Genomic DNA, 27,714 nt, shown 5'->3' with positions numbered 1-27,714 from the left:
GAACAATCGGTGATCCATTTCATAAACAACAGAACCAGAAAAGGAAACTCCTAATATGTAGGCACATTATTAGGAACATCCTGATCACCTCCAAACTTTACTAAGTAGATAACACATTCTTAGGAAATCACAAACGATCTGATTTTGTGCTAAAAGCACACAGCTTGACCAACAAGAATAAAGGCATGGATTCCTTAAATAAAATAATGCGTGCGAAAAACAAGGCAAGGTGCAGGTCAACTGAACCATGCCAGGATGTTGGCACATCGTGTCCAACATCTCACTTGAATATTTTTTTAGGCAAAAGTGAAGCCAACATACAAATATCCAACACCCTCAAACGTAACAAAGAGGGTCATCGTTCATGCTTTTCATGTATTCGAGGACTGCTTATGAATATTGCATTTTATTTTAGAACACGTCTTTTTTTTCTCCCTTTTTTTCAATGGATATTCATTTAGTATCGTCTCATGGGGACTAAAGTCATATGATATTCAATAAATTTGACTTAATCATTCTGCTCACTTTGGACTTACTTGTACATAGTCACCAATTTCTTCAATTCAAAGGAGTTCCTTGATATATTGAAGAATTTATAGATGTTTGATTAGTATAGAAAATGTTCCAGTTGTACAATTAAATGTTAAAATGGATAAGATAATTGAGGTTGTATTGTACTATCAAAGAGTAGCTTCTCTTATTCACTGATAATATGTTTAGACTAAACTGCAACCTTGTACCAGAGAAATTAAATCAACAAAGAATGTTGACCAACCATAAAATCTTAAAGTGCTAAGAATTATACGAACTTGATTAGAGGATGTGAAATTCTAGTAAGACCATCAGATTGGACGAGCGAACGGAGTACTGACCTCTAGGATCGTGCACCTAATATAAAAAGTATGTGACTAAATAGAGGGATACCTTGAGTAGCAAGGTGTGGATCCTTTCACAACTCCTTGTCCCTGGTGATAAATCACCATCTTCACTTCCTATGTAAAGCCAAATTAGAAGTCCTTTTTTCCTTCAAACCAAACCCACCCTACAAATCATGAACCACCTTACCCCAAGATATTTCCCTCACTCCTTTCAACCAACCCCACAAAAATGCCTCTGAAGTTGGAAAAAGACTCCAACCTTAACTGGAATTTTCATGAACGAGATGCACCAGAATGCTATTGAGAACCTAATTCTGGTGACCCCCTAACACAAGGAATTTTGCCGCCATAGTCGTGAACGACCCCAAGATGCTGCTCTTAAAGAAGTTAACAGTAAGACCAGGAGTGAGCTTAAAACAACACACAATAACCTTAATGGACCATAAATTCTCCATCGTTGCCTCCTTGATGAAAAGTGTATCATCCGCATATTGCAGATGAGACACAACTATAACCCTGAAGTATCAATAAGAAAACAAGATACTAAACCTATTAAGGGTGTGAGCTTACCAAATCAACCCACTAAACCCTCCACCATGAGGAGGAAGCGAAAATGTTGTTGAGGGTCTCTTTGTTTAAGACTCCTTTGAAAATAAATCTCCTCAATAGAAATCCCGTTGACTAATTAAGACTGAAATACTATTAGTTAAAACACACATCCAGATCCAAACCTTCCATCTATCATAGAACCCAAACCTCGACCATCAATAATCCAGGAAATCCCAGCGTACATTGTCGATCGTACACCTTTTCATAGTCAACTTTAAAGACAAGATACTCTCTCCTAGATCTTTTGACAAGATCAATTATCTCATTCACCGGCACAACCATATCAACACATTATTGACCTTTGATGAAAGCCGACTGATTTGGGAAATTCCTGGTTTGATAACCCTTTCTTTTGCTTGCAAAGTGGTTAACTAATTAGGTTCTTTGTAATGGGGTTCAATCTTGTACTCCCATTAATACATATTGCTTATAACAAAACATAATGGATAAAGTGCTATGATCAAATTAATTAATTAATTAAGATACAAAACCTTCATTAAGTACAAATATGGGGCAAAAAAGAACCACATAAAACAACCTACTATACAGTTATACAAATCACCAAGAGCTACCTAGCTAGCCAGCTGATGATCATGATGGCACATATAAGGCTACGGTTTCTCAAACCGTATTACCTTCTTCCTTTCCTTCCATAAAATGCATATTATAGAAGGAGGAATATCAAAGCTCTAGAGAAACCAAAAGAGGAAAAATGTTATCTTTTGATAGTATATCATAATCTTGATAAATAAATATATAGTATTATTATTATGATGATGATTATTATGTGAAGTAATAATATAATAATAATATATAGATTAAAATTAAAAATTAAATGCCTCCAAAGTCTGTAAGAGAGAAAGATGTTTTATCAGGCAAATTTCCGGCGTGACGTAGCCCTAAAGTGAGTGACACGTCACCAGAAGTATTGGTCCCAAATCTGATGAGTGTAGAACCAATGTCAGCAGAGGTACCAGTAGTGGTCCCATATTCCGCTGAAACAAAGCTGCCATGTCGACAAGTGTCATCAATAGCCATTGAATCGGAGATAGGTGGTGCCACCTCAGAGACGGTGGTTTTAACGGTGGAAGATGGTTGTTGCAACAACATTGCTTGGTTTTCCGAGAAGCCTTGTCTATTTATTAATGGTGTAAGTGATGGGTCGTTTTCATTGGCATTGATAGTATTGTTGGATCTCATCAGCTGATTGTTGTTACTTGTAGGTTGTGGTGTTGTTGTTGTAGATGTTGTTGTTGAAGGTTGTGTTGGAGTTTGTGCAATAATATTTGTTGTTGTTGTAGTAGTAGATAAGTGACCACTTGTGTTGTTATTGTTGTTGCTGGTACTGCTTTGAGGATTCTTGTTTTCTCTATCTTCTTGATCTCCTTCTGATGATCCTTCTGCTTCTTTAAGTTCTTGTTGGTACATATCTTCTACCATGGGTTTCCACAATCGAACCCTAGCATTAATGAACCAGTTTGATACCTGAAATTTAAATCACACACGTTTAATGTACTATTAATTTTTTATGCAGCATTGTACAATATAGTCAACATCACTTTGCTATGCATTGTACTAAGTGAAAGGATAATCTCGTCACCGATATAAACGATAAGTTATTTTCTATATTTATTGAATAATCGATGTATATGATATGTATTCCAGACCAACAACAAAAGTATTAATAGAAGGTCTAAAAGTAAAAAATTATAAATTTTGTAAGAACTAGAATTATATTTAAATCTAAAAATTAATATGCATGCACTTGTTTCACATTCTTGAGGTAATTTATTGATTTAAAAGAAGATGATTTTTGGTACTCATGAAGAAAGATATGAACAAATAAGTGTTGCTAATATAAACATCTAAAAAATGGTTGATGAATTTTTACCATCTTTAATAAAAAAAATTTAAAATTAAAATAAGATTTTATTAAAAATTACCAAAAATAGGAAGGTCTACTCATCAACCTAGTCCATATTAGACAATGCACAATGCTAGTCACAAGTATTTAGCTCTATGTTTGGAAGTGGTTTTTGAGCAATTTTTTTAGGGAGCATTTATATTTTGGATGATTCATTGTTTTTTGAGCTGGGTTTTGTGTTGGTTGTATCCTCTTTCTACAGTTACTAGTTGTTCCACTTTGTTACTTCTCTTTTTGTTTCTACTATATCTTTGTAATGATATTAAGTACAACCCCCTTGTACTTAGTTTTTTCTGTATATTTGAGTTCACTTCCCATTAAGAGACAAAACAAAAAATTTAAATTCACTTAAAAATAATTAAATCTAAAAAATAAGGTAACATCAAATGATTAAATACTGTACACTATACTTATACTTATAGAAACTTTAGACTATGATATGACAGTTGTCACCTCTAAAATAATGGCACAATTTTGGCATGCAAACCTTGAGCTATGCAATTGATATTGACCTTCAGTTTTAATTTTCAACAAACGTAAAAAGTACATTCAATAATTCAATTTTGTTTTCTGCTTTAAGAAAAAAGGAAACATAAAAGACTGCTTTCTTTCAATTCTGTTTGTCTCACTATTGTATATATGGTATTCATAAAAATACTCAATTTCTTGTACATATTGTATAACTATATTAATCTAAAATCATCAGATTATCAATATTCTAAAATGTTCTATAAATTTGGAAAATATTAATTAGGTTTTCTGAAAACAATTAAGGATGTACCAACCATATTTTCTTCAAAACATCACAAATATTGTGACTCATGATTAAGCTCCAAAATATATATGTTATATATGGGGTGACATACATGACAAAAAAAATGACAATATGAACTATTTATGAGCAGTTTTTTTTCTTAGAATTAGGCTAGGGACAAAGTTTTGTATGACCTTGATCCTATAGATTCTACAATGTGTTGTCCTTTCCCCATATCACTGACTATTATAGGTGTAGGTATATACATAAGGGGTAAGAACTTAACATGTAGCTGCTTATATAAAACACCAATTAGGAAGATAAAGAAGAAAAGTACTGTTTATTGAGAATAAAATAATCAGCTACCATATACTATCATTTCTCTGACAGTTTCTTTGTAGTACAAAAGAAGACTTTAATTGATAATTAAGTTAGAAAAGATTACTGCTATGATTTTTTTTTTTAATGCAGAAAGATTAGTGCTATGTGAAAGTGAACTTTTAAAAGGAAATAAGATACTTCTATTAAGGGAAGTTGCATGAACACGTAAGATTTTGCATTAATTAGGTGACTAGAGAGGGCATAAACATGAAAGGAATTTACCACGGTGAGACAATAATATCTAGAAAAGATCATTTATTTTCCTTATTTATGGTCCCTATTGTGTAGTTGGGGGGAAGTGAAGCCAATTGATATGAGAGAGAAAGTGTTTGCTAGAGGGAAAAAAAGTTAAAAAACAGCTAAAATTTTAGGTAAATTCTTACGTATTTTAGAGTTTAGTTGAATATTAGTGGGTTAAATTTGTTTTATTTTAAAATAAAATAATATAAAAATATAATATGACATTGAATGGTTGATTAAGGAGTATATATCTCAACAAAACATCATGGATACTATTATGTTGATCAAAACTTCACGTTCCGATAGTATAATTAATGTATGTTTTGATAGGTAGTAAGTTTTACAAAATTACCGTGTTTGTCATGTTAACAAAACTACAGTTTATCATAATTTGGTTAATCTCATCGTCAATTCAAATGTGTGACCTATGTTATATGAAGGAATAGATAAATCCAAAATAAACAAAAAGTTAAAAATGGAAGATAAGAAAAGGAAGAAACACAATAATAAATAAAGGGGATGTTGGTTTTTGTGTTTTGTATGAAAGGAAGAGAATTAAAGAAAGAAGGAAAAAAACCAAGAGAAAACAAAACCCAAAAAAAAACAATGAAAGTTGCAAATGGTCCCTTCTTTTGCATTTCATAATTATTTCATACACGGAATCATATCTTTCTTACTTTTATATATATATTTTATCTCATTATGCATGTGGTCCGTGCATGTAATTAATTAGTTAAATAAGTATATAAAAAATAATTGTCTTATATATATATATATATATGGATTGTGGAAAGCTAAGAGTGGAGGGGACGAACCTGATTTCTGGAAAGGCCAGTCTGTCTTGCTAAGAGATGCTTATCTGCATCACTCGGGTACCTGAGGAAAGAGACCAGAAAATGACATCACACTCATTTCCCTTAACCGTATAAACACACATTCACCTTTCTCTAATATTACTATACATTCAATTTATATCATATCATAACATTTCTTTCTGTCTGTCTCCCTGGCGTGACAATCTATGATATGAAATTAACTACTATACTTTATTTATCAATGTTAAATTAATTGCAGTTAAAACAGGTGAATATTGAAGAAGACTTATTCATTCATGCATCTTTACAGCTTTTATAGTAGTGAGTTATTAACATCCCAGGGTGTCTGAAATTTAATGAGAGTAAAGATTATATTGCTTAAATAATGGCTTTTAGATTCTCTCTTTAGGGTGGGGCTTTATCCACTCTCTGCAACTCCTTTTTCTTCTTAATTTAGTTAATTAACGGAAACTGTGTTACTTTACTCTTTTTGTACAAGTATTGATCTCATCAAGGTATCTTTCTATCGTACTGTGTCTTATGCTTTATTGCAAACTTTAAAGTTAATTAATAAAGGAGTATTATATTATGTCACGGTATGTAGATATAGTACCTCACATTCACAATCTTGGCAATCATTAAGAACAACTTTTTCTCTTATCTCAAATCTAATAAGCCACAATTATTATTATTATAATATGAGCTGTTGATCAACCCATGCAAGTTATCTTACCCTAGCATTCATTGTTTGGATCATCTAAGCTTGTCTCACCTATGATGTTATAGTTGTAGGGACTGTTAGGTTTACAAAGAGAAATCCTAAAATTTATTTTTCTCTCTATATCTAACGGTCTCTACAATCTCAACATCATATGTAGTTGTAGAGCATCCAAGTCCTCAAAACTTCTATAGTAATTGTAACCATTAATTAGATTTAAATGTAGGAAATGCATTTTCGACGACAGATTCACAGTGCAATTGTGATATGTGATCCAAATCTCTAAGTGTAAGGGGTGCAGTTGAACTTTAATTTTAAATTTAATTGACTCTGAAATCTGTATTGTGTAGTTACTGCAGAGCTATTGGATATGAGTGGAAATAAATTTAGGACTCAAATTTCTAAGTAATATTAGTAGGCGATCCAAATCTCTAAATGTAATGGGTGTGATTAGACTTTAACTTCAAATTTAATTGACTCTGAAATCTGTATTGTTTAGTTACTGCAGAGCTGTTGGATATGAGTGGAAATAAATTTATGACTCAAATCTCTAAGTAATATTGGTAGGCGATCCAAATCTGTTAGACTTTAACTTCAAATTTAACAGACTCTGAAATCTGTATTATATGAGTGGAAATAAATTTAGGACTCAAATCTCTTAGTAATATTGGGAGGCGATCCAAATCTCTAAATGTAAGGGGTATGTTTAGACTTTAACTTCAAATTTAAGAGACTCTAAAATCTATATTATATGAGTGGAAATAAATTTAAGACTCAAATCTCTAAGTAATATTGGTAGGCGATCCAAATCTCTAAATGTAAAGGGTGCGGTTGGACTTTAACTTCAAATTCAAATGACTCTGAAATCTCTATTGTAGTTGCTGCATAGCCGTTGGATATGAGTGTAGATAAATTTAGCACTTAAATCTAATACCTTTAAACATAAAGGCGTTACATTGATATCTTGTTGTAAACGATCAAACTCAACCCATCAGCTCTACGATTGCTACATTGCGATGTAGCCTACAAAGAAATTGGACCCCTTACTCTAGGGTTTTAAATTGTGATCGAAGCACACAAGTTTCATCGACCACTATACTTAATATTACTATCAGATGTAATAATTTCATACAACTATAATCAATACGTACAACCGATGCAGTCGTAATTAGGATTGCCTTGCTACGTTCTCACAAAGATATAAAAAATGTTGTTTTCAAACCCATTCTTTTATCCTATCTAATATATGACTTGTTATGCAATGTATAAGAATGAATAATAATGAGAGTGAGAGAAAGAACGTACGGATGAAGAAAATGTTCAAAAAGCCAGGCTCTCAAAATGTTGACAGATCGTTCAGGCAAACCTCTCTGTGGTCTCCAAGCTTCTTGTTCCATCATCCCCATCTGATGAAACGCTCTCTGCTGTCTTAAGCTTTGTTCAAGAAGTTTAAGTCTTGGTGTCTCTCCTTTGGTCAAACCTGAGGTCCCCACACCATCTTTCTCTCCTAATAACTCACAACTATGTTTCAACTGTGCTGTTATTGCATCCTTTAAACAACGAAAATGGCGTGACATTGCTTTCTGAGCTAGTGCCGTGTATGGAACTGCTGCTCCAAATCCCATTACTAGGTCAAATGAGTTCACCACCATTTGCATTTGTTCACAGTAATGACTGTATCTTCTATCCACCTGTATGTATTAATTATTAGTATATGATAATGATATGATGCATTGTTGAAAAAGCTATTTTTGTAACGGGTGGAAGATAGATAGATTCATTCGGCGCATGCACGTTCTCATTTACTACTCATTTCCCATCGTGTGGTTTGTAATAAAGCTTGTTCAACCATCAACCTACTTAATTAATTATTTTATATGGCTATCAACTAATCCATGCATATAGTTAAACTAAGAGTAAAAAAATGAATGTGTTTATGTAAATTAAATTGAAAATAATTTAAGTAAAGAAAAGACATTTCTCCCGATACCTCCTAAGTTAGTGAAATGAGATATTAAGAATGATCACAATCATATATGATGAGTACTATATATGGATTTGAGATGACAATGCAATTCTAACAACTTTGCTACGTAGTATATATGATTGGGGAGTGAGTGCTTTCTTTTCTGTTTGGTTTGGTCAGTCTTAATAATAATAATCAGAGGAAACGTCGCTTCTTGATTGACGTATTCTCTTATATATATAGATTAGATTAGATGGTATAGTGTCTCATTTTTAACCCTTTCACCAAACTACTTTTATTTTTCAACTTTTTTATTTAAAAAAATAACAGAAATTGCTAGTATACTATAAAATGAAATCTTCTCACCAATAGAATCTTAGGATTAAAAAAAAAGTTTTGATTAAAATAAGGATCTCAAATCCTTACCAACTGTTCCTAAGTTGTGGAACCCTACTATATAGAAGCCGGCTTTTGCCTTTCTGAAATTCAAGATACTCACTAGAGTACTATATGTTTTATAAATAAATTAAATAATTAAGATAAAAAAAATAAAAAATATGAGTAGACCTTGACTCTTGAAGAATGAGAGAAGGTAGGAGAGAGAAAGAGAGGGAGAGAGATTACATGCCTCGTCAAGCATGGTTAGAAGTTTGACCTTCCTTCTTTGATGCTCAATCCTATCAGCAGGTGACAAAGGTGAAACATCTTTTGAAGAAGATGAAGAAGCACCACCACCACCAACACTACCACCACCACCACCTTGATTTGAATTAGGGTTTGATAATTGTCTACTAAATTTATTCTTCTTGAATTGACCCCTTCCAACACTGCAAAACTCTTCCAACAATTCTTGAGCAGCTTTAACATATTTTGAATTCCTCAACACATTAACAACACCTAAAGAAGAAGAAGAAGAAGATGAACCAAATCCAACATGTCCTTGATGAATATGATTAATCTGTCCTAATCCACCTCCTTGTAAATGATGATGATGAACACTACCAAGATTCTTGTAAGAAGTTCCTGGTCCTCCTTGATTGTAATATAGAAAACCACCAGCAGCAGCATCTCCCATTCTTAAATCCTCTGAATGATGATGTTGTAAGGAAGACGATAACGACAACGAAAGACCTTGTCCTTCAACAACACTTGCCATTTCTGGTTGGTTGTTGTTGAGTTGGTGATGACTTGATGTTGCTCCTCCTCCTCCTCCTTCTTGAGCCCATGTGAATTGTCCAAAAGACCCTCCGGCTCCGGAATTATAACCTTGGAGATTAGTTGTTGAAGGATTGGGAAGTAACATGTGGAGAGTGGAAGAATTAGTAGATGAAGGATGAGGTTGAGGTGGAGGTGATGGGGATCTGGTGGTTTGCGGGTTCATGAGAAAAAGCTGCATGGCAGCTGCTGACTCAGCATTAATGTTTGACATCTGATGATGATTTTGATGATGAAATATGCTGCTGCTGCTGCTACTGTCACGATTATTATGATGATTTTTTGAATCTGTTAACATCGTTTGTCTGTTTCCGTACCAGTCACTGGAATTGCCTATTCCATGTGGTGCTTGTGGTGTTCTTGTTGATGCCATTTGTTGTTGTTGCTGCTGCTGCTGCTGTTCTAATAATTCGGCTGCCGAGGCGCCGTGAGGGAAATTGAACATCTCGGACAACATTCCGGTTGTTTCGTAAACCGGTAGAGCTTCTTGTTCTTCTTCTATGTTGCCTATTAGTGGCGGCGGCGGTGGTTGTGGTGGTTGTTGTGAGTCGAAGTCTTGAATTCTCACTTTGTCTCTTTGAATTTGCTGTTGTTGCTGGTGTGGATTGTTGTTTTCTGGAGTGTTCGATCTCTCGAATCCGTTCGAGAAGGCGAAGATTCCTTGCTGGTGGTGGTTCTGGTGGTGGTGATGATGATAATCTTGGGACATAGAATTGGTTGAGTTTTGAGACTTTTCTAAGATTGATGAATTAAAGGAACTATGATAATTTTGTATGCTTGATGAATTTGAGAAAGTTGAAGGAATTGATGATGGTGTTGTTGCTATTCCCATCTTAACTTCTTACTCATCATCATCATCTTCACCATTATCAATATTCCTTGCTTTCAAATTGAATTGAATTGATCAATAACAAAGATCGATCTGAAAAATTAAACATAAAACATCATATCATATGTAAATGATGCAAGAAAATTAGAAAACATATGAAAATAAAAATACATGAAATTTTGCTTTCATCATTTTCAGGTTTGAGTTATCATGTCATGTAATATATATATATACATATATAGACACACATGTAATATTGTACCTGATAGATGTGAAGAGTATGAAAGGATGAAGAGTTTTCAAACATCGTTTTCACTTCTGAGCTATTGAAGGGTTCTTGAATTCCTTCTCTCTCACACATACAGGCACACTCACATATGCACTCTCAATGGTCTCTTTCTTTCTCTGTCCCTCCTTTTTCTTTCTCTTTGTTGCTCTTTGCAGTTAGTACTATTGTCTATGCAACACAACTTATGGAAAAAGAAAGCATACAATTATAAAAATTAAAAATGGTGGATTTGGAGGGGACTCATATATCTCTCTCAAATAAACACAGTGAGAGAGAGATAGAGAGAGAGAGAGAGAGAGAGAAAGGAAAGAGAAGCGGTCGTTGTTCTTCTCCCTCTTCTTTGATCTTCACCACCTCCTTTAATATTTTTCTCCCACCAATAATGCCTTTTTATATTTTCATTTCTTCCTATTCTTCACTATCACACTAAATTAACATATGTGGTAGTAATACATTGCAAGCCAATAACAAAATATTCATATTCTACAATTACCATAATAACCTTGCACATATTTATACAAAACTAAAATAAATAAAAAGGAATCTAAAATAAGAGAATATTCATATATATAGTTTTTTTTTTCTTCTAATAATATTATTTCATATATATGCTTGACAGCCAAGATAATATTAATGGAATATTCTAATTCATGTTAAGAAATATTTTCCGAAGATTTTATTAGGGTTGGATTTGGTGTTTGGTGGTGTAAAATATATATCCATGATGATGCTATTGGAAGTGTTGGATTTTATTGTCATTTGAATACGTCCTTTGGAAACCAACATAAAATTATGCGGAATAAAATAAAGATAAGGCCAGTACAAAGTCATCTCTCAATGATCCAAACTATCCCATCTTTTTAATTATGTTGAAATGACTATAATAACCTAGGTAATCATTGCATATATAGATGTTTAGTTAGACAAGTAGCAAGGTCAATTTGGTCATTGAAATTGTTACAAAATTAATTTATGAATTAATTAATAGGTGAAGTGAGATAGGAGAAGAGAAGGGTAATGAGAAATTGATAAATGAGGAAGGGTAAAGGAAGTGGATGGATGGCACGTGCCATTGGATGGGCAAAATAGACAAGTTAGGTTTAATTGTGTGGGAGACATAGTTTCTGAAAAGCACCCATAACCGCTTTAAGGTTTGGCGCTGTCACTTGATGGTCATGTTCATTTTCCATTTTGGTGAAGCCTTTGATTTTTACAGGTGTTTTTTATGTTTCGCCTTCTTTAACATGCATTAATAATCTTCTTGGAATGGTGTTAACTCTTAATTTTAACTTCTAATCATTCATATCATTTTGGATAATGTTTGCACTTTACATTTTGGGTTACCTTAACGGAAAGTTAATTAGTAGCTATATAACAAAGTTGCACCCGCAGTTTGTGACATTAAAATGCACATGGGTTTTTTTTTTTTTTTTGTTTGGTGAAATCATGGGTTATTTTAATACATAAAAAGAATTGTAAATAAATTATAACATAATACCTTTGTAGAATTATTATTTTTAACCAGCGTTTAATTTTTAATTTTTTTTTTTGTGGTGGTGGTAGGGTTTGAACCTTACATATATTATGTATTATTATCCTTACTAACTAAGTTAAACTCATGACGACTGAAATAATATGTTATCAAACTCCCTCATGCTTGTAAATCTAGGAAAGACCGTAACGGAAAAACTTGAATGAGGTTGTACCATCTCAAAACAATCACACTTTTTCTCTATTTTTCTTCTTATTATATATTTTTTTGATAAATAAAATTAATCCTTATACAAAAATATATGGAACTTTTTTTATAAAGTTTTCAAAATATGAAAATATATAAAAGCATACATATTTATCCGGAGCCGATGGGATTCAGATATTATATTTAGAGTCTGCATTTAAATAGAAATTTTTGGTCCAGTCTGATAAAACTCGAAGTTGGTTAGAGATGAACCTAATCTACTGGGTAACCCATTTTAGCACTAGTTTTTGTGTCATGTTGAAGTAAATGTGTTTAGAAAATAATGCATGACCGTCATAACTCACACTTAGTATTCTTTCAACAAAAAAAAAAAATAACTCACACTTAATATATTATTATATTAAGGTAATTATGTGTTTATATGTCGTGCCGTTCCTATGAAATAGGAGGTTCAGTTCTCTTTTTAAAATAGGCCCTTTAAAATAAAAACATTTTTTTTTTGTAGCTAAACTTCATTAAAAAATCATAATTAGAAGAACTTCTAAACATGAAACGAAATAAAAAAAAATTAAGTGAAATAGAGGTATTATTCCGTTGTGGGAAAGGGGAAACAAATGATTTATGCGAAAAAGAAATGATTGTTGTGATTCTTTTTATTAAAATAACTTTTCAAATTGATTAATTGAGTGATTATATAAATTGGAGGTGGTTTGATACCATAAGATTTATGTCCAAAAGAGAATTAGAGTCTAGAAAAAACTCAAACTGGTACCGAAGAAAGAAAAAGAAAAGTAACATACATATATTTTTATTTAAGCGGGGTGTGATATTAGACTTAATTTATTTTTTTTAGGTCCGTAGATTTTGGAGGCCCAACTTGATTGAGCTGCTTACGCACCCAAAGGCCGGGCCTGTTTATATGGGTGCAGTTTAGTGCACTAAATTCATGTATCATATTTATGTTGTGGTTAATATTCTAAATTGTTGGGCTAAGTGGGAGAAATATAGAAAGTTTACGTTTGGTAACCTTGTAATAAAAATAATAACCTAAAATAAACTGAGAAAATAATAATATCTTTTGAATTTTTTTAGTAAATTACACTCATCTTTTCTAAGAGAAGCATAAATTACACTTTTCTCCTCTTTTTATGTTAAAATATACACACTTCTCTCTTGAAAAGTAAAATTTATAGTTCCCTCCCTAATGAGATACTTGAAGTCCAACTCTCTCCCTTAATAATTAATTTGAACTACACTTTAATATATTTTTAACACATATAAATATTTTTATTATATCTTCCAACTTTGAACCATTTTTTAAGAAAAATAAATTCATTTCTTTGTAACTTCAATGTAAATGATAATTAAGTTTTAATATGTTGTTATTAATTTTATAATTTAGAATATAAAATTCAATTTAAATACCCATCTTTTATCGATTTTAGTAATTTTTCACATATTTTAATTTTATTTTCTGTTGTTTCATAATTTATAACAAGATTTAAAATTAAATGTTAATGAAATTATGAACCAAAAATAGAGAAAAATATGCATTCGAATTTTGATTATAATAAAATGGACATGCAATATTGTTTTTCTTGGGAGTGTGTTAGATTTTTTTCCGCTAGATTATTAGAAATAAAAAAATTATTAAGGGAGGAAAATATATATTTTAACATAAGTTGAGAGATTAATGTAATTCAAGCTTCTCTCGGGGGTAGGGAGTGAAAACTTTTCTAATATGTTTAACATAAGATAATTCAAGTATCTTTAAAGGGAGGAGAGTGTGATTTACTAAAAAAAATGATTATTTAAAGCCAATTACTTGAAAATAATTGGTTTGTAACTTATATAATTTTGAGTAACGATATTTGAACAATCATTTTTTGACAACTTTTGTGACAACTTTCTCTCTCATACTCACATTGTCTTCTACTTTCTCTCTCTATTGCTTTGATTTTTGTGCCACTACCTAATTTCTTTGTATAATTTGATTGTCTAACAAGTTGTCACAAGAAAGGGTTGTTCAAATAACATTGCTCTATAATTTTATAAGGATTTAATCTCATATGTTGTTGTCCTCGTGAGCTTAGCTCAGTTGGTATGGATAATGCATAATATATGCAAGGTCAAGGGTTTGAACCCTGCCACCACAAAAAAAAAAATTCTCATATGTTGCTATTGAAACTTGATGGACGTTTCTGATTAAATGAAGTCATCTATAAATTGGTCTTCTCCTTACCAACAAAAACAACGCTCAATTATGCTCATGTTCACAAAATATTTATCATTTTTCATGTGTTTTAGAAAATGGGAGAATGGGAGAGAAACCAATTTTGGATCGGTTTGCGACTACTGCTTTCTCATCAAATATAGACATGTTTAAATCATAAACTTTCGATAATCTTTTAACTTGTATATTTTGATAATCTAGACACTTAATATTGACATAACATTAAATTGTGAATGAAGGTGCATAACTAGGGTATATCTCGGTTTTAAAGGGTGACCTTGTTTAACCAGCTGTTGTGTTTTTTGGCTCTGCTTTTTGCTTCTTAGTTGGTGGTGAACTGGTTTTTTGGCGTTCCACCTGTATACAACTTCGTGTATCTTTTGTTAGTTGTTTCAATGCTCTTCGTGTCTTACAAGGGCTCTATGGTAATAATATTTCGCTAATTGAAAAAAAGAAAAAGTTGTGAATTAACGAATTTGAGAGAGAGAGAGAGAGAGAGAGAGAGAGAGAAGAATATGTGGTGGATCCCATACCTTTATTCTTTCTCTTCTAAAGTGAGAACAATGAGAGAAGAGGTGAAAAGTCTATTATGTCATTGGTAATTTTAAATACGAGTTGCATATTCTTTGTCTTTTAACTCAAAGATTTTTTTGCCTTTTCAAAGAATAATAACATATATTGAATCTAATTAACGGTCTTGATTTGGTCAGCACATATGTACACCAAATCTCGCCTATATCTCTTCCCCATTTGTGAGTTTGTCTCACCATCATTAAAATTCAAAAACCCTCACTAAACCACATTCGCTGCCTTTGAAATATCTTTTCCAAGTCTCAGTTTGTTTGAGAGAAATAGAGGAGAGAGGAGAAGTTGAAGATTTCTCTTGCCTGGGAAAAAGAGAAATTGAGAAGAGAAAATTATATTGAGTGTTTGGTAGGAGAGAAATAGCTAAGAGAGAAATATGATAGAGAGAATTAGGATAGAAGTTGGGTCTTTCTATTGTTTGGAGCAGAAGAGAAATAGGGGCGAGAGAACAAAAGAGCATAGAACTCACCACCTTTTTCCTTATTCGCTGGTTTGCGGAGAAAGTGGCAAGAGAAACAATTTTATGATGTTATTCCAACAATGCACTTCACCCCAAGTTTCTCATCTCAAGCAATATCAGTGTCTTGGAGGGTCTGTCTCCATGGAGAAAACAACCATGACAAGCTTTAAAAATTGTGGGGCATTGTAGTTCATTTGCAACAATTATTTATAATGAAAACGACCCTCATTATATTGCATTTCTTTACAAGATGAAAACGAGGATCTACAGTAAAAAAAAATAGCATAAGCTGGATTTTATAATTAGGTATATGGAATGGAGGAAGGGATGCATTGGACTGAGGATAGAAGTGGTGTTCATCGTGTGAGTAAGTTGATTAAGTAGTTTTTTTTTTTTTTTTTTTTATGGAAAGTAAGTTAATTAGAATATGAACATCTAAAATTAAATCAAATCAAAATTAAAATGATAATATTAAATAAATTTGGATTAATAATGATTTAAAGTAATATAATTAATTAAAAATAAAACTGCAATTTAATAAATTAATTAAATGAACTCACATAAAAAATTAAATTGGATATGACAATTTTTTTAATCAGGGGTATTTTAGTACTTTAAAAAATAATCAACTCGTGTTTCTTCTCTTTCTCTTTCATTTTTTCTTATACCGACTATACATCAAATCTACTCTATTTCTCTCTCTTTCCATACTCTCTCTTACCTATTTCTCTCTTCATAACTTATCTTCCAAACCAAACACACACTAAGTGATAGGTCTCATACATTTATTCTTTCTCTCCAAAAGTGAGAAAAAGAGGGAGGAATTAGTTAAAAAAAAGTCTCTTATTTCTCTTATACCAAACAATACATCAAAATTGTAACAAAAAAAACAATACATCAAACTTATTCTATTTCTCACTTGTTCCTCTCTTCGAACGCTCTCTCTCACCTACTTCTCTCTTCCTAACTTCCCTTCCACACCAAAAATACTCCAACACTAAACATGTGTTCATCATCTTGTGGGAAACTATTCACTTTCCTTAAATCAACACCAATTCGTGACTTCTACAAAATTAGATAAGAAGTTGTCACCATACTTATAATTAACATGGATATAAAGGGTTTGTCTAAAATGTGCAATATTGTACATGTTAAAACTATTTAAAATATTGTTTTCATTTTGATGTTTGTTTTTTTAGGTGCAATAGTTTTTTCCGGCACCAGTTGTAGTGTTTTTTTGGATGTGGTGCCACTTTTCTCGGCACCTTGTATTTGGTCCGATGGGTTTACCGCACACCTTGTGCGAGAAACTCCTATAATATATTGTTTAAAAAAAAGTAATTTTTTATTAAAAAAATAACAATTATTTATTAAAAAACTACATATTTAATATAAAATGCACGACTTTTAAGATAAAGTTACTAATATTTTAATTCCTAGAATGGTTCAATGGGAAGGTTGAATTTTAAATTTAAAAACGTCCTACTATTGTAGAGGACATTTGTTTTTTGGTTCCTTGGATTGCAAGTAGGATTATTAAACCCACAAATAGAGAAAAGTATGAATTGTCTTCTTTCAAATGCAATTCAAGTAGCTATAGCCTTATTATAACACTCCAATTCACTAGCTACTCATTACTCAAACACTCAATTTGCTTTTCTTTTGAAAAATGTAAACCTAGTAAACAATTTGACAACCCAACCTTCTTCCCCATCCTCCCCTCTTTCTTTCTTTCTGATGTCACGTGTATCCCACCCTCTTCCCTCACACACGTACACAATGGGTCCCACTTTATCATTGCATAAACCTAATTATCCCTGCAGGATCATATACTCACGTGCCAAAGTCGGCTTCACACGTGTTTCTAGTTTATATTGCAGATGATATTCACTTTTAACATTTATTTTGTCCATGTTCCTTTTTATTTTAAATACATTTGTGAAAAATCAAAAGTTTGATACTTTTATATAGTTATCCTACATTTAATAGTATAATAGGATAAAGAAAACAAATTCAGTTGAGACAACTTTACTTAAAAAAAAAAAAACTTTACATAGAAGTCATTTATATTTGTAAAAGTTTAAAGATAGTTCATTTATAATGAAGATTTTCATTTTGATGTTTAAGTGGATTTCATATATATACATCATTCATTTTCAAATTTAAATATTCAATTTTTTCAACTGAGCACCTAAAAAATTATTAAATAAGTCCTATCAATGAACATGCTTCCTCAGGTTGTAAACATAACTGATAAATAATATAAATCAAATACATATGTTATTCAATGAAACTGAACAAATAATCTTTTCATTGCAACTTAACTAAGATGCTTCATTGAATAATATAAACAGATACATTAACTATTATTTAATGAACATGAAAAAGTTTTTTTTTCCTCTTATATATTTAGGACCGGATGAGTATATCATTAAGTATTAACAAAATTCATTTATTTTAAAATTTATTAAATTTGGTACACAAAAAACTAAAACCGATGGTATTTTCAAGACATCCTTCTCTATAAGCACCAAAAATTATCATTCGATAATAAGGTGTTTATTTCTCTTAGTGTTAAATAAGTAAAACAATCACAGTTGCGGATGTTCTTATATTAAAAATATTATAAATACAAAAAATGAAAATGAGTCGTGTAATTAGGAAGAGAGAAGTATTACTTTATAGCTTCTATGAGTAATATTGTTTTTAAAGCTCACGTTCTAGTTGGAAGTGCCGCACCACTTTGGGAAAGTTAGAAGGAACAGGAACCACCCCTTTGTTTTTTGGTGGTTAGACTTTTTAAAGTCTAAAAGCTCACAATAAACACCCTTTACCTTTTTGGAAGCACTACGTGATTTTGTTTCAAGCAAGTAGCGAAACTTGCCATCTATGTACCTTTTATGTGTATCTTCTTGATCTTCCATAAACGCACACTACCCATAAATTATAATTCAAGCATAAACATCAAACACCTAAAAATAAAATTGCTTTGTTTTTGTTTTAGATAAAGTCCCACATCAATCAATCAATTGACATGCATATTATATATGATATATCTATCATGGAATGTGTATTACGCGTGCTTGTCCTTTTAATTAAATATATTTATTTATCAACTACTTAGATTTGGGACCAAAAGGGTGGTGTTTTCTCAAATTCATGCATGCACATTCGGATGGGGCTATCTTTCAATTTCACAATCTAGCTTGAGGGATTTGTTTATAATGAGCTTGCCTCCAACTCCAATAACATTGCTATCAAAATTTATTTATACGAGGAAACCATTTTATATATTCTAATCGATCAATATAAACAATTCCTCGGAAGCGGTCAAACTCTATGATCAATAATTGTAGTGTTTTTAAGCGTTTATTGATCATATAGTTTGACCTCTTTCTATGTTGGGGAGTCGATGAATCTATGTTTTTTCTTCTTCCAACAACAGGGATTAGAATCCGACCTGGTTGAATTAAGGGATAAGAAGTTTGAGGTTCTGGGCTAACTAGGATTAAAGAGAAAAACTATTCTAATAACTATTTACTAACATTTGTCAATAAAAAAAAACGATATCATAAGCTTTGGCTATATGCGATATTTAATTCTTAGTAAGTTTTTATGGTTGTAGCATTATCTAATCTTCCATATCATAAAAGAAGAATGATATTGTGAAGAAGTTGTACCATCCAAAAAATAATGAATGATATTATGAAAATGTTGTTTTAAAAAAGTTTATGCTATAAAGGAGTTAGTACTTAAGTTGTGACAATCATGTCTATTCTCTAGGACCCTACATGGTGCACGATTTAACATTGAGAAATTTGAAGGAAAAATCAATTTTCATTTGAGGAAAACATAGGTGAGGGATGTGTTAGGACTTAAGCCCGTAAGGAGAGTTCAACTCAAAAAACTAGTCAATAGCTTAAGTATCACGTTGAGTACTTGCATCTACTTAATGCAGGACTCCTAACAATGTACGCCCTGACGTCCACTCTATTGGTATTAGCTTGATGGTAGCCCTTTTCTTTTTGGCGGCTTCATTCACCTATCAGTATTTGGTTGAGCACCTTAATCCAGCCTATATGTAGCCCTTTACGTGGTCCAACTTTCAATGAAAGCAACATTTGTTAAGATTTAAGCTCATGCGGAGAGCCCAACCTAAAAGACTAGTTCATTAAGTGGAAGAACCTCATAGCTTAAGTACAACATTGAACACTTGTAAATACTCAATGTGAAACTCCTAACAAGAAGTCTTGATATAATCAAAATTATACATGTCGTTGAAATGATAGTTCAAACATATAAAGTAGGTGTGTACACAACTTGACCAGCTATCTCTCTATTAATCAATCATTTTCTCTCATCTAAATAATTTATTTAATCATTCTTTTATCATTCTCACTCATCTAAAAAATACTAATGTCACCAAAAAGATATGTCACCCAAGTGAAATCCATCAAGTTTGACCCTAACTCGAAAGGAAAAAAAACAAGGACAAAAAAGTACGGACAAGACAAGAACCAAGTTGACTTAGATGTCGGGTATGGGTTGACCAACGAGTACTTGTTTTTTTTTTTGTGGTGTCTGAGGTTCGAATCTCAAACCTTGTATATATTATGCATTGTTCCTACCAACTGAGCTAAGCTCACGAGGACAACGAATACTTGTTCTATCTCAAAGGTTTTATAGGACAAGAGATGTTAGTTTTTACTCGTTAATTTATATTTTTACTCAAAGACTCACACTCCATTATATCTAAATAAAAGTCCCACACTTCACGTTCTATATGACTGATATTGAGGAACAACACTATGTTATCCGATCCACTTTCCTTATACTAATTACATACAACAATGTTTATATGTGTTAAGCTTATTGATTCCAAATTAAGTACTAAGGAACAACTTCCCCATGCTTAAAATGTATAAATTGTGGAGGAAATATATGTACTTTTGCTTTCAATTGTTTCACTTCTTTTAAATCGTCCATTCATATACTATAACATGCAATTCTTAGTAAAAACTTTCAATCTTTTTAATTGCATACTTCTCAAAATTTTCATTTTCCCCATAACATAATCAACATATTAGGTCTCTAGTCATACTATTCAACCAAGCCCTTGTCTCTTCTACTTTGGTCCAAAAACACGAATCTTATGTTAAACTTGCAAATTTTCTTTTCTCTTTATTTTCTTCACCGTCAGCAACATTTCTGTCCTTCCACCACCTATCAAATTTCCCATACCCTCTGGTGTGTTTGTTTCAAGTTTACTGAATTTATTCATAAGAATAACATTTCATGGAATATAAAGATGAAAATTTTATTTCAAGGTATTTAGAAAAAATATGTTTGGTTAACTTTATAATATTCCTAGCAATCATACAAATAGTGATTCTAATAGGTAACTACATATGAAATTATCTCATCTTCATGGGAACTTTATTCCCACCATTTTCTTTGGGCAATTTTTTCTATTCCCAAGAACATTTTATACCGGGAATAAAATTTAGTAACTTGTAACAAACATAGACATATATATTTTTATCATTTTATTCTCAGGAATCAACAAATATAACTTGAAACAAACACACCATTATTTCAAAATATTGTCTTGTGTTCAAAATGGATTGAAGCCAGCTATACTCAAACTTCATTCCTTATGAGTTAATTGTAGATTAATATCTTTTAAAAAAACACATTTATGTAATATTACTTGGTGACTTGTCTAGGGATCAACCATGCATTGTATTTGTACTAGTGTAACGCCCCGTGCCAAGTACGGAATACATTTTATTTAAATTTTTTTAATATGATTTAAATTTTAACAGATTTTTTAAATATCATTGTTTTTGTTTCTTTTCATCCATAATTTTAGCGTTATGTGATATTTTATCTTCGTATTTAAAATTGAACAATAAATAATCATTTATTGAGATCAAAAAGTTAAATTCTATAGATGACTATTTTTGTGAGAGTGATAAAATAATCAACAAAAGTACAATTAAGCCCAAAAGATAAAAACACTATAAATAATTAATATATTTCTAAAAAATTAACTAATTAGTAAGAGTTTGTATTAGTTTTGGTTTGTCGGTCATTCAATATATCAAATGGATATGATTACCTATGTTTTAATTTTTCACTCTTAATAAAAATATTAATTTTTTACTTAATCACAATGATCTCTATGATCGCAATTATAAATAAAAAAAACCTAAATTCAAAATTTTAGTTACATCTATTATTTTTCTTGGTTTCATAAATAATATTCATTGACATTATTTTTTTAATTTATCAAAATAAGCACATTTTTGAATAAAATTTACCTCATAAATATATGTATATTTTGTATTTCATTAAAAAAATGAATTTTTATGTTAAATTTTGAATATAAAAAAAAGCATTAACAAATCATGTTTGGTTTTATATTTGTGAACAAAAAATAAGTTTAAAACACAAAAACAATATTTTTAAAATAATAGGTTATCGCTAATTATTCACACTTAGGGAAACTTAATTTTTGTATTTACTTTAGAATTTGTGTAAAGTTTAAAACATAAGTAAATTGTAAATTGAAAATAAGGAAACTGATTATTATTTTTTATTGAAGTGTCAATGCATGCAACAAAACGATTTGTTCAATTGAAAATTGAAATTCCCAAGACAATAAAAGAGATGCCCTGCATCACCATACAAAATAACATTATACCAAAATATGTACAAACTTTACCAAAATAGACCTATAATAAAAATAAAAATAAAAACCTTATTAAAATTCTTCAACTCCTCAATAGTGGTCCTAGGAGTAAGTAAGAGAAACTCCTCATTTACAGGTATGCGAGATAAATTTGATAACTGGATCAATCCCGATGCAGGAGAATTTGTATTTGCACTAAGAAAGCTATAATAAAAAGTATCAATCAATAATATTATAACTTAAGAAAAAAAATGTTATGTTAAAAAAAATATATATACCTTTGTTATATTAAAATATATATATATGTATTTTGCAATGCTGGTTTTCCTATCATTAAGATTCAAAAGTATATGAATCAAGTATATATATTCGTATAAACAAATAATCACAATTGCTAGTCATAAATTATTACCTTGAAACAATTTAACTTTTGCCAACATAATGGCTACAACAGCATTTTGACATTCACCGGACGATAGGAAAGAGTTCAACTCTTCAACATACTCTCCAAAAAGAGTATATTTAAAACAGTACCTATTTAAAATTGTCAAAGATTATACAAATATTAATAAAAATACTATAATACAGGTCATGAAAAATTACAATTACAAAAAAAATAAAATCAAACCTACCCATTTGAATCTAATTCAATGACATTCATTTTAGTTTTTACACCATCTCTTTCGTACTCTCTTTCAACTCCAACTCCAGTCATGACTCCAATTACATCTACATATATAACACACATTAAAATATCGATCAAATTACTATTTATTATTAAAAGAATATAACGTACAATTGAATCATATTAAACAAAACATTTTATTAATTCAATATATAAATTATTGTGTTATTTTTGTAAGCAAAAATAATATTTAAAAAAATCTACATGAAGAAAATTATAGTCACTTACCAACCAAGTAGTTGTTGTCGTAAGATTCATTGAAAACATCAGGTGCAGGTGTAAACGAATACACGTTTGTTGGGACCAAAACAATTTTAGATAGTTTGACTTTTGTGTTGATTGTGAAATTCAGTTTGTATTCGTTGTGTGATGGTCGATACGAACCATTGTTGCTAGCAACATCAAATGAGGAAATCGTGAACACCATTTCCTCTTAGAGTTGCTCCTTGAACTTGTAGATCAATGTTCTTCGTATAGATGCACCAATTCGATCACCCTAGATAAAAAAGATGAGAACACTATACTTTAAACAAAAAAATACTAAAATTGTTTAGAACCATTAGAACCAACTCCATGGAAAATGATAGTTTTTTATTTTTGTAGTCTTGAACAAACCAAGCACGAACAACCCTCACAACCAATGTCCACGATTGTTTTCTTGGCGAAACATCAGAGATGAAGTCGTGTTTCGTAGACATTTTCCTTTACAATAGAAAAATTACAGAAATAGTTTAGAATATAGATATCAGAGCACCAGAGAACAGAAAACGAAGAACTATATTTTGTGATTGTTGTGTACTCATACCCAAAAGCTCTGCTATTTATATAGAAAAATAGTACCATAACGGTTAATATAAATTAATTATCAATTTGACCGTTTTAAAATTAATATTATTAACAACTTTAATATTATAAAACGTGCATTAAACGATTAAATTATATTTCATGTAACGTACAAAAAATTAACTTCATAACATTTGAAATTTAATTTAATATTTAATAATATCTTATAAATAATTATGTAATATAGTTTTGTAACAAACAAAAATTAATTATGTAACCTTAAAAATTAATTAATACAATTAATTTTTTAATTAGTAAGTTAATGCCTTAGTGTAACGTCCCAAAATTCAAAATATAATTTATTTAATTTATTTATTATAAATTTGTAACCGACCAAATTTTTAATGTTACATATAAATGTTAATTGAATACTAATTATATTAATAATTATTTGATTTGTAACGTTCAAATTTTAATCGAAACAGTAATTATATTAATCATTATCTGATTGTAACCAACTATGTACAATTTAATGTTAAATAAAAAACAGTTTTTAATAATAATTAAAATTATTAAGCTTGTATTAAAAATTAGGAGGAATTTTGGGAACATATGCCATGTAGGCTTTTGATGAGGTGGACACCCTTAGAGGAAAGGAATTTGAAATAAGCTATTTCTAAAAACTCTAAATTGTTAGTATAAAGATTGTTTATTGAACTTGTATCTCATCACGTTTGATTGGTCAAGGGTCGAGTTTGAATCTAAAAATTGGCTCGTTTTAATGTTAAGTCCGATGAGGGATACACACAACCCGGTCTAATTTTTGCAACGGGAAATTTTGACATATATTCTTGATTTTTTTTTATTTTTTTTTCAGCTCTGATGGTAGAGTATGAAAGAGAAAGATATATCTATTTCAATTAATGTGAAGATTGTTGGTGTTATTGAAATAAAATATCTTATAACAAGTCTCACATTGCTTATGATGGTAAAGGAAGATGAAGATCAAGACTATATATATTGACTCAAGTTCTTCGTCACAAGATCCATCAATTAGAGTCAATATAGGTTTGTGTCTAAATTTTTTCTTTCTTTTATATGTACTCTTATATTAAGTAGGACGAATATTAACTTTTGAAGAGTGTGGCTTTACTGGAATCGTGGGGTGACTGAGAAAAATCTATGTGTTGTAATATCTTTCACATGATGTTAGTCTCTATCGGTTTATGGTGAAATTTGGTTAATGATGAATACACTCAATCTAACCACAAACAAATGTTTAATTAATAGGGCTGTGAAGTTTGAACAATTTAATATGTAAACTTACATTACAAGAAATGCATTTACGAGGGGCAAACCTCTCATGAGGAGTGTTATGGACACTCTCTTTATAACACTCTCTCTAACATTCACTCTCTTATTGGGTGAAAGTCATGTGGGTACCACACATTGGAAATGGATCCCACATAAAGTGGTGAGACCCACATGAGTTTCACCTAATAGGAGAGTGAGTGTTAGAAAGAGAATATTCCTAGCATTTCTCAACCTCTCATAAACCCCTTGAAAATCTCAATTTGAAAAGGTTGAAATTTGCTAGGGGAATATCCCTCGTAAACCCCTCGCAAAATGAAATATGGGAAAGAAATGGTTTTAGAATTCAATACAAATCACAACCTTTTGACACATGCTTTCAAAAGTGTGATTGTGAGGGGTTTTACTAGAATCTTGCCAAGCATAAAATTGAATCTATGCATCTTTTAACCGTTCTAAAAAGGCTGCAAAATAAAAAATTTACTGTGTTTCTGCGAGGTTAGCCTCAGTAAATTTTCGAATATTTTGCAACATATTGTCCACACGTATTTGGTAATAATATCATTATTATTGCAACCAAATACAGGGGATTTATGAGCGGCAACCCGAGCCAAACTTTTTTATATCAATTATTTTTTTAACTGTACTTTTTGTATAAACTTGTGTAGTTCATACTTTTTACTATGTTCATATATCAATGACTCCCTGTACTATTGCAACTGTGTCGGAACTGCTAGCCACCGCGCCGAATTCTCATCGCATGTTAGTAAAAAATATTCCAAAATAAAACTTTCATATCATACATTGTTGCATGTGTGGATTATTTGTGGTTGTTTCTTAAAAAAAAAATGCTTGTATTATGCTAGTATTATGTTATCTTATTTTTTTTCCCAAACCCGCTCATATTGGCGGTTAATTACCCACGCATGTACACGTGCTCATGTTGTGGGTTTCTATCCTACCTATTGTGGGTAATTTTGCAGGTATACCTACTAATTATGTGTCAAATTATCATCCCTATTTTAGAGAGGGATAAATTATGTATCAATCGAGGCAAAAATAGTGTATTACAGTTTTGTGATGAATTTAGCGACGAAAGTTTTGCGACAGAATTTCAAACTATTCCATCACTAAAATTTGCCAGCTCAAATTTTGTGTTGAACACAAAATTTCGTCACTAATTCCGTCGTAATTAGTGACGGATTTTGTTCCCATCCTAAAATCTGTCTCTAATTCGTGTTTTTCTAGTAGTGGTACGTGCCTGGATTGTATATTAGAATCATGTCACTAGTTTACCAGCATGACATATAGAAACACCGGTCAATATTGCACGTGCAGATATATGATATTCTGGTTACAACTAATTAATGAAAATAATTTCTTAAATGTATATTTAACCAATTAAGTAGATGCGGTGTCTCTCATATATCACAGCCAATACATACACATTTCACCTTTCATTGCAAACAACTGATGCTGAGTACTTTTCTCAAACCGTTATCAATTAATTTACAGTTTAGCTTAACATTTTCATATTAATTAATCAATGTTATACTCAATACCATCAGCAATATCTCATAATGTAGGTAGTTACTGAATTTTCGATTTTGATAGGCAAGTACACAAATTGATAGTATGCATGCATTTCATGGCATGGACAGTGACTAGGTAAAGACTTTAGAACTTGTTATGGTACCTGTCCAGCCACTATTCTACAATGTGTTGGTGTGTTTATGTTCAGATTGTTTGTGATGTTGATGGAATATACCTAATGTATGTTACAAGGGGTAGGAATATTATAAAAAAAAAATGATATTGTACAACTATTTCTTGATAATTTTTAGATAACTCTCTCGTATTTACATTATGTTTTTACTCTCTCTTTGACTGTTGTTTTTGACCAATAAACAAAAATAAAAGAATGAAAAAAACAAAAGAATGTTGTCATAAGCCATCAGTGTGTGCATCAACCGTATAAAATACGGTGTCCAATGTTAAAAAGTATGTGCAAAAATCATTTAACAAAATACTGCCCTAAGTTGAAAAGTTGGGTGCTATATGATAGATATGAAACTCAAAAAAAGTTTTAAAGGTGAATCTTACAATGTTAAGTAAAATACTAATTTTTTTTGAGCAAAACTAAAATACTAATTTTGTGAAAACAAAAAATGTGGTATTTTGACTAAAAAGGTTTAAATGTACATTTATTTCACATATTTTAAAAAATAATAATAATGTGTTGGTCCTCCATTTCAAAAAGAAAAAAACTTTTTGGCTGTTATAAAAATATCGATCCACTTGGATTTGTGAGTATCAGTGGTAATTTTTTCAATTGTTTACTTAGATGTTTTTAAATGCTTGAGAGTTTGATGATTGGTTTATGGAAAAGATGTGATTTAAATAAAAAGTCTTGGAATTATCGGAGTTCATCACGACAATGAACAATTCAAATCTCAACCATTTCTAATGTCATGGGAATCAAAACCCGTGGGTGAGTTAACTCTAAAGTAACCGGTCCTCTTTCAAGATACAAATGTGTGTGTTACCAACATAGCCTCCTATTTTCATGGTTGTTATGTTTTTAACCCATCAAGTCCTATTCCCTTTGTCGCCCCAAAGATTTTAAGACTATTCTCATGTTTCAAA

The 27,714-nt window shown here is 31.0% G+C and overlaps 1 protein-coding gene across 1 annotated transcript; it reads right to left on the bottom strand.

Moving 5' to 3' along the window:
* Window positions 1-1,952: 1,952 nt before the first annotated feature.
* On the bottom strand, window positions 1,953-10,979 carry LOC11411247 (BEL1-like homeodomain protein 4). The gene is made up of 5 exons (XM_003629479.4): window positions 10,592-10,979; window positions 8,914-10,422; window positions 7,625-8,010; window positions 5,602-5,662; window positions 1,953-2,972 (listed from the first exon to the last, which is right to left on the bottom strand). Exons 2-5 carry the CDS (start codon window positions 10,330-10,332, stop codon window positions 2,319-2,321), a joined length of 2,520 nt encoding a protein of 839 aa, XP_003629527.2. The 5' UTR covers window positions 10,333-10,422; window positions 10,592-10,979; the 3' UTR covers window positions 1,953-2,318.
* Window positions 10,980-27,714: the final 16,735 nt, after the last annotated feature.

Source organism: Medicago truncatula, chromosome 8, assembly GCF_003473485.1.
Source record: "Medicago truncatula cultivar Jemalong A17 chromosome 8, MtrunA17r5.0-ANR, whole genome shotgun sequence".
Taxonomy (NCBI): Eukaryota; Viridiplantae; Streptophyta; class Magnoliopsida; order Fabales; family Fabaceae; genus Medicago; species Medicago truncatula.
This window is presented reverse-complemented; position numbering and strand designations above follow the sequence as displayed.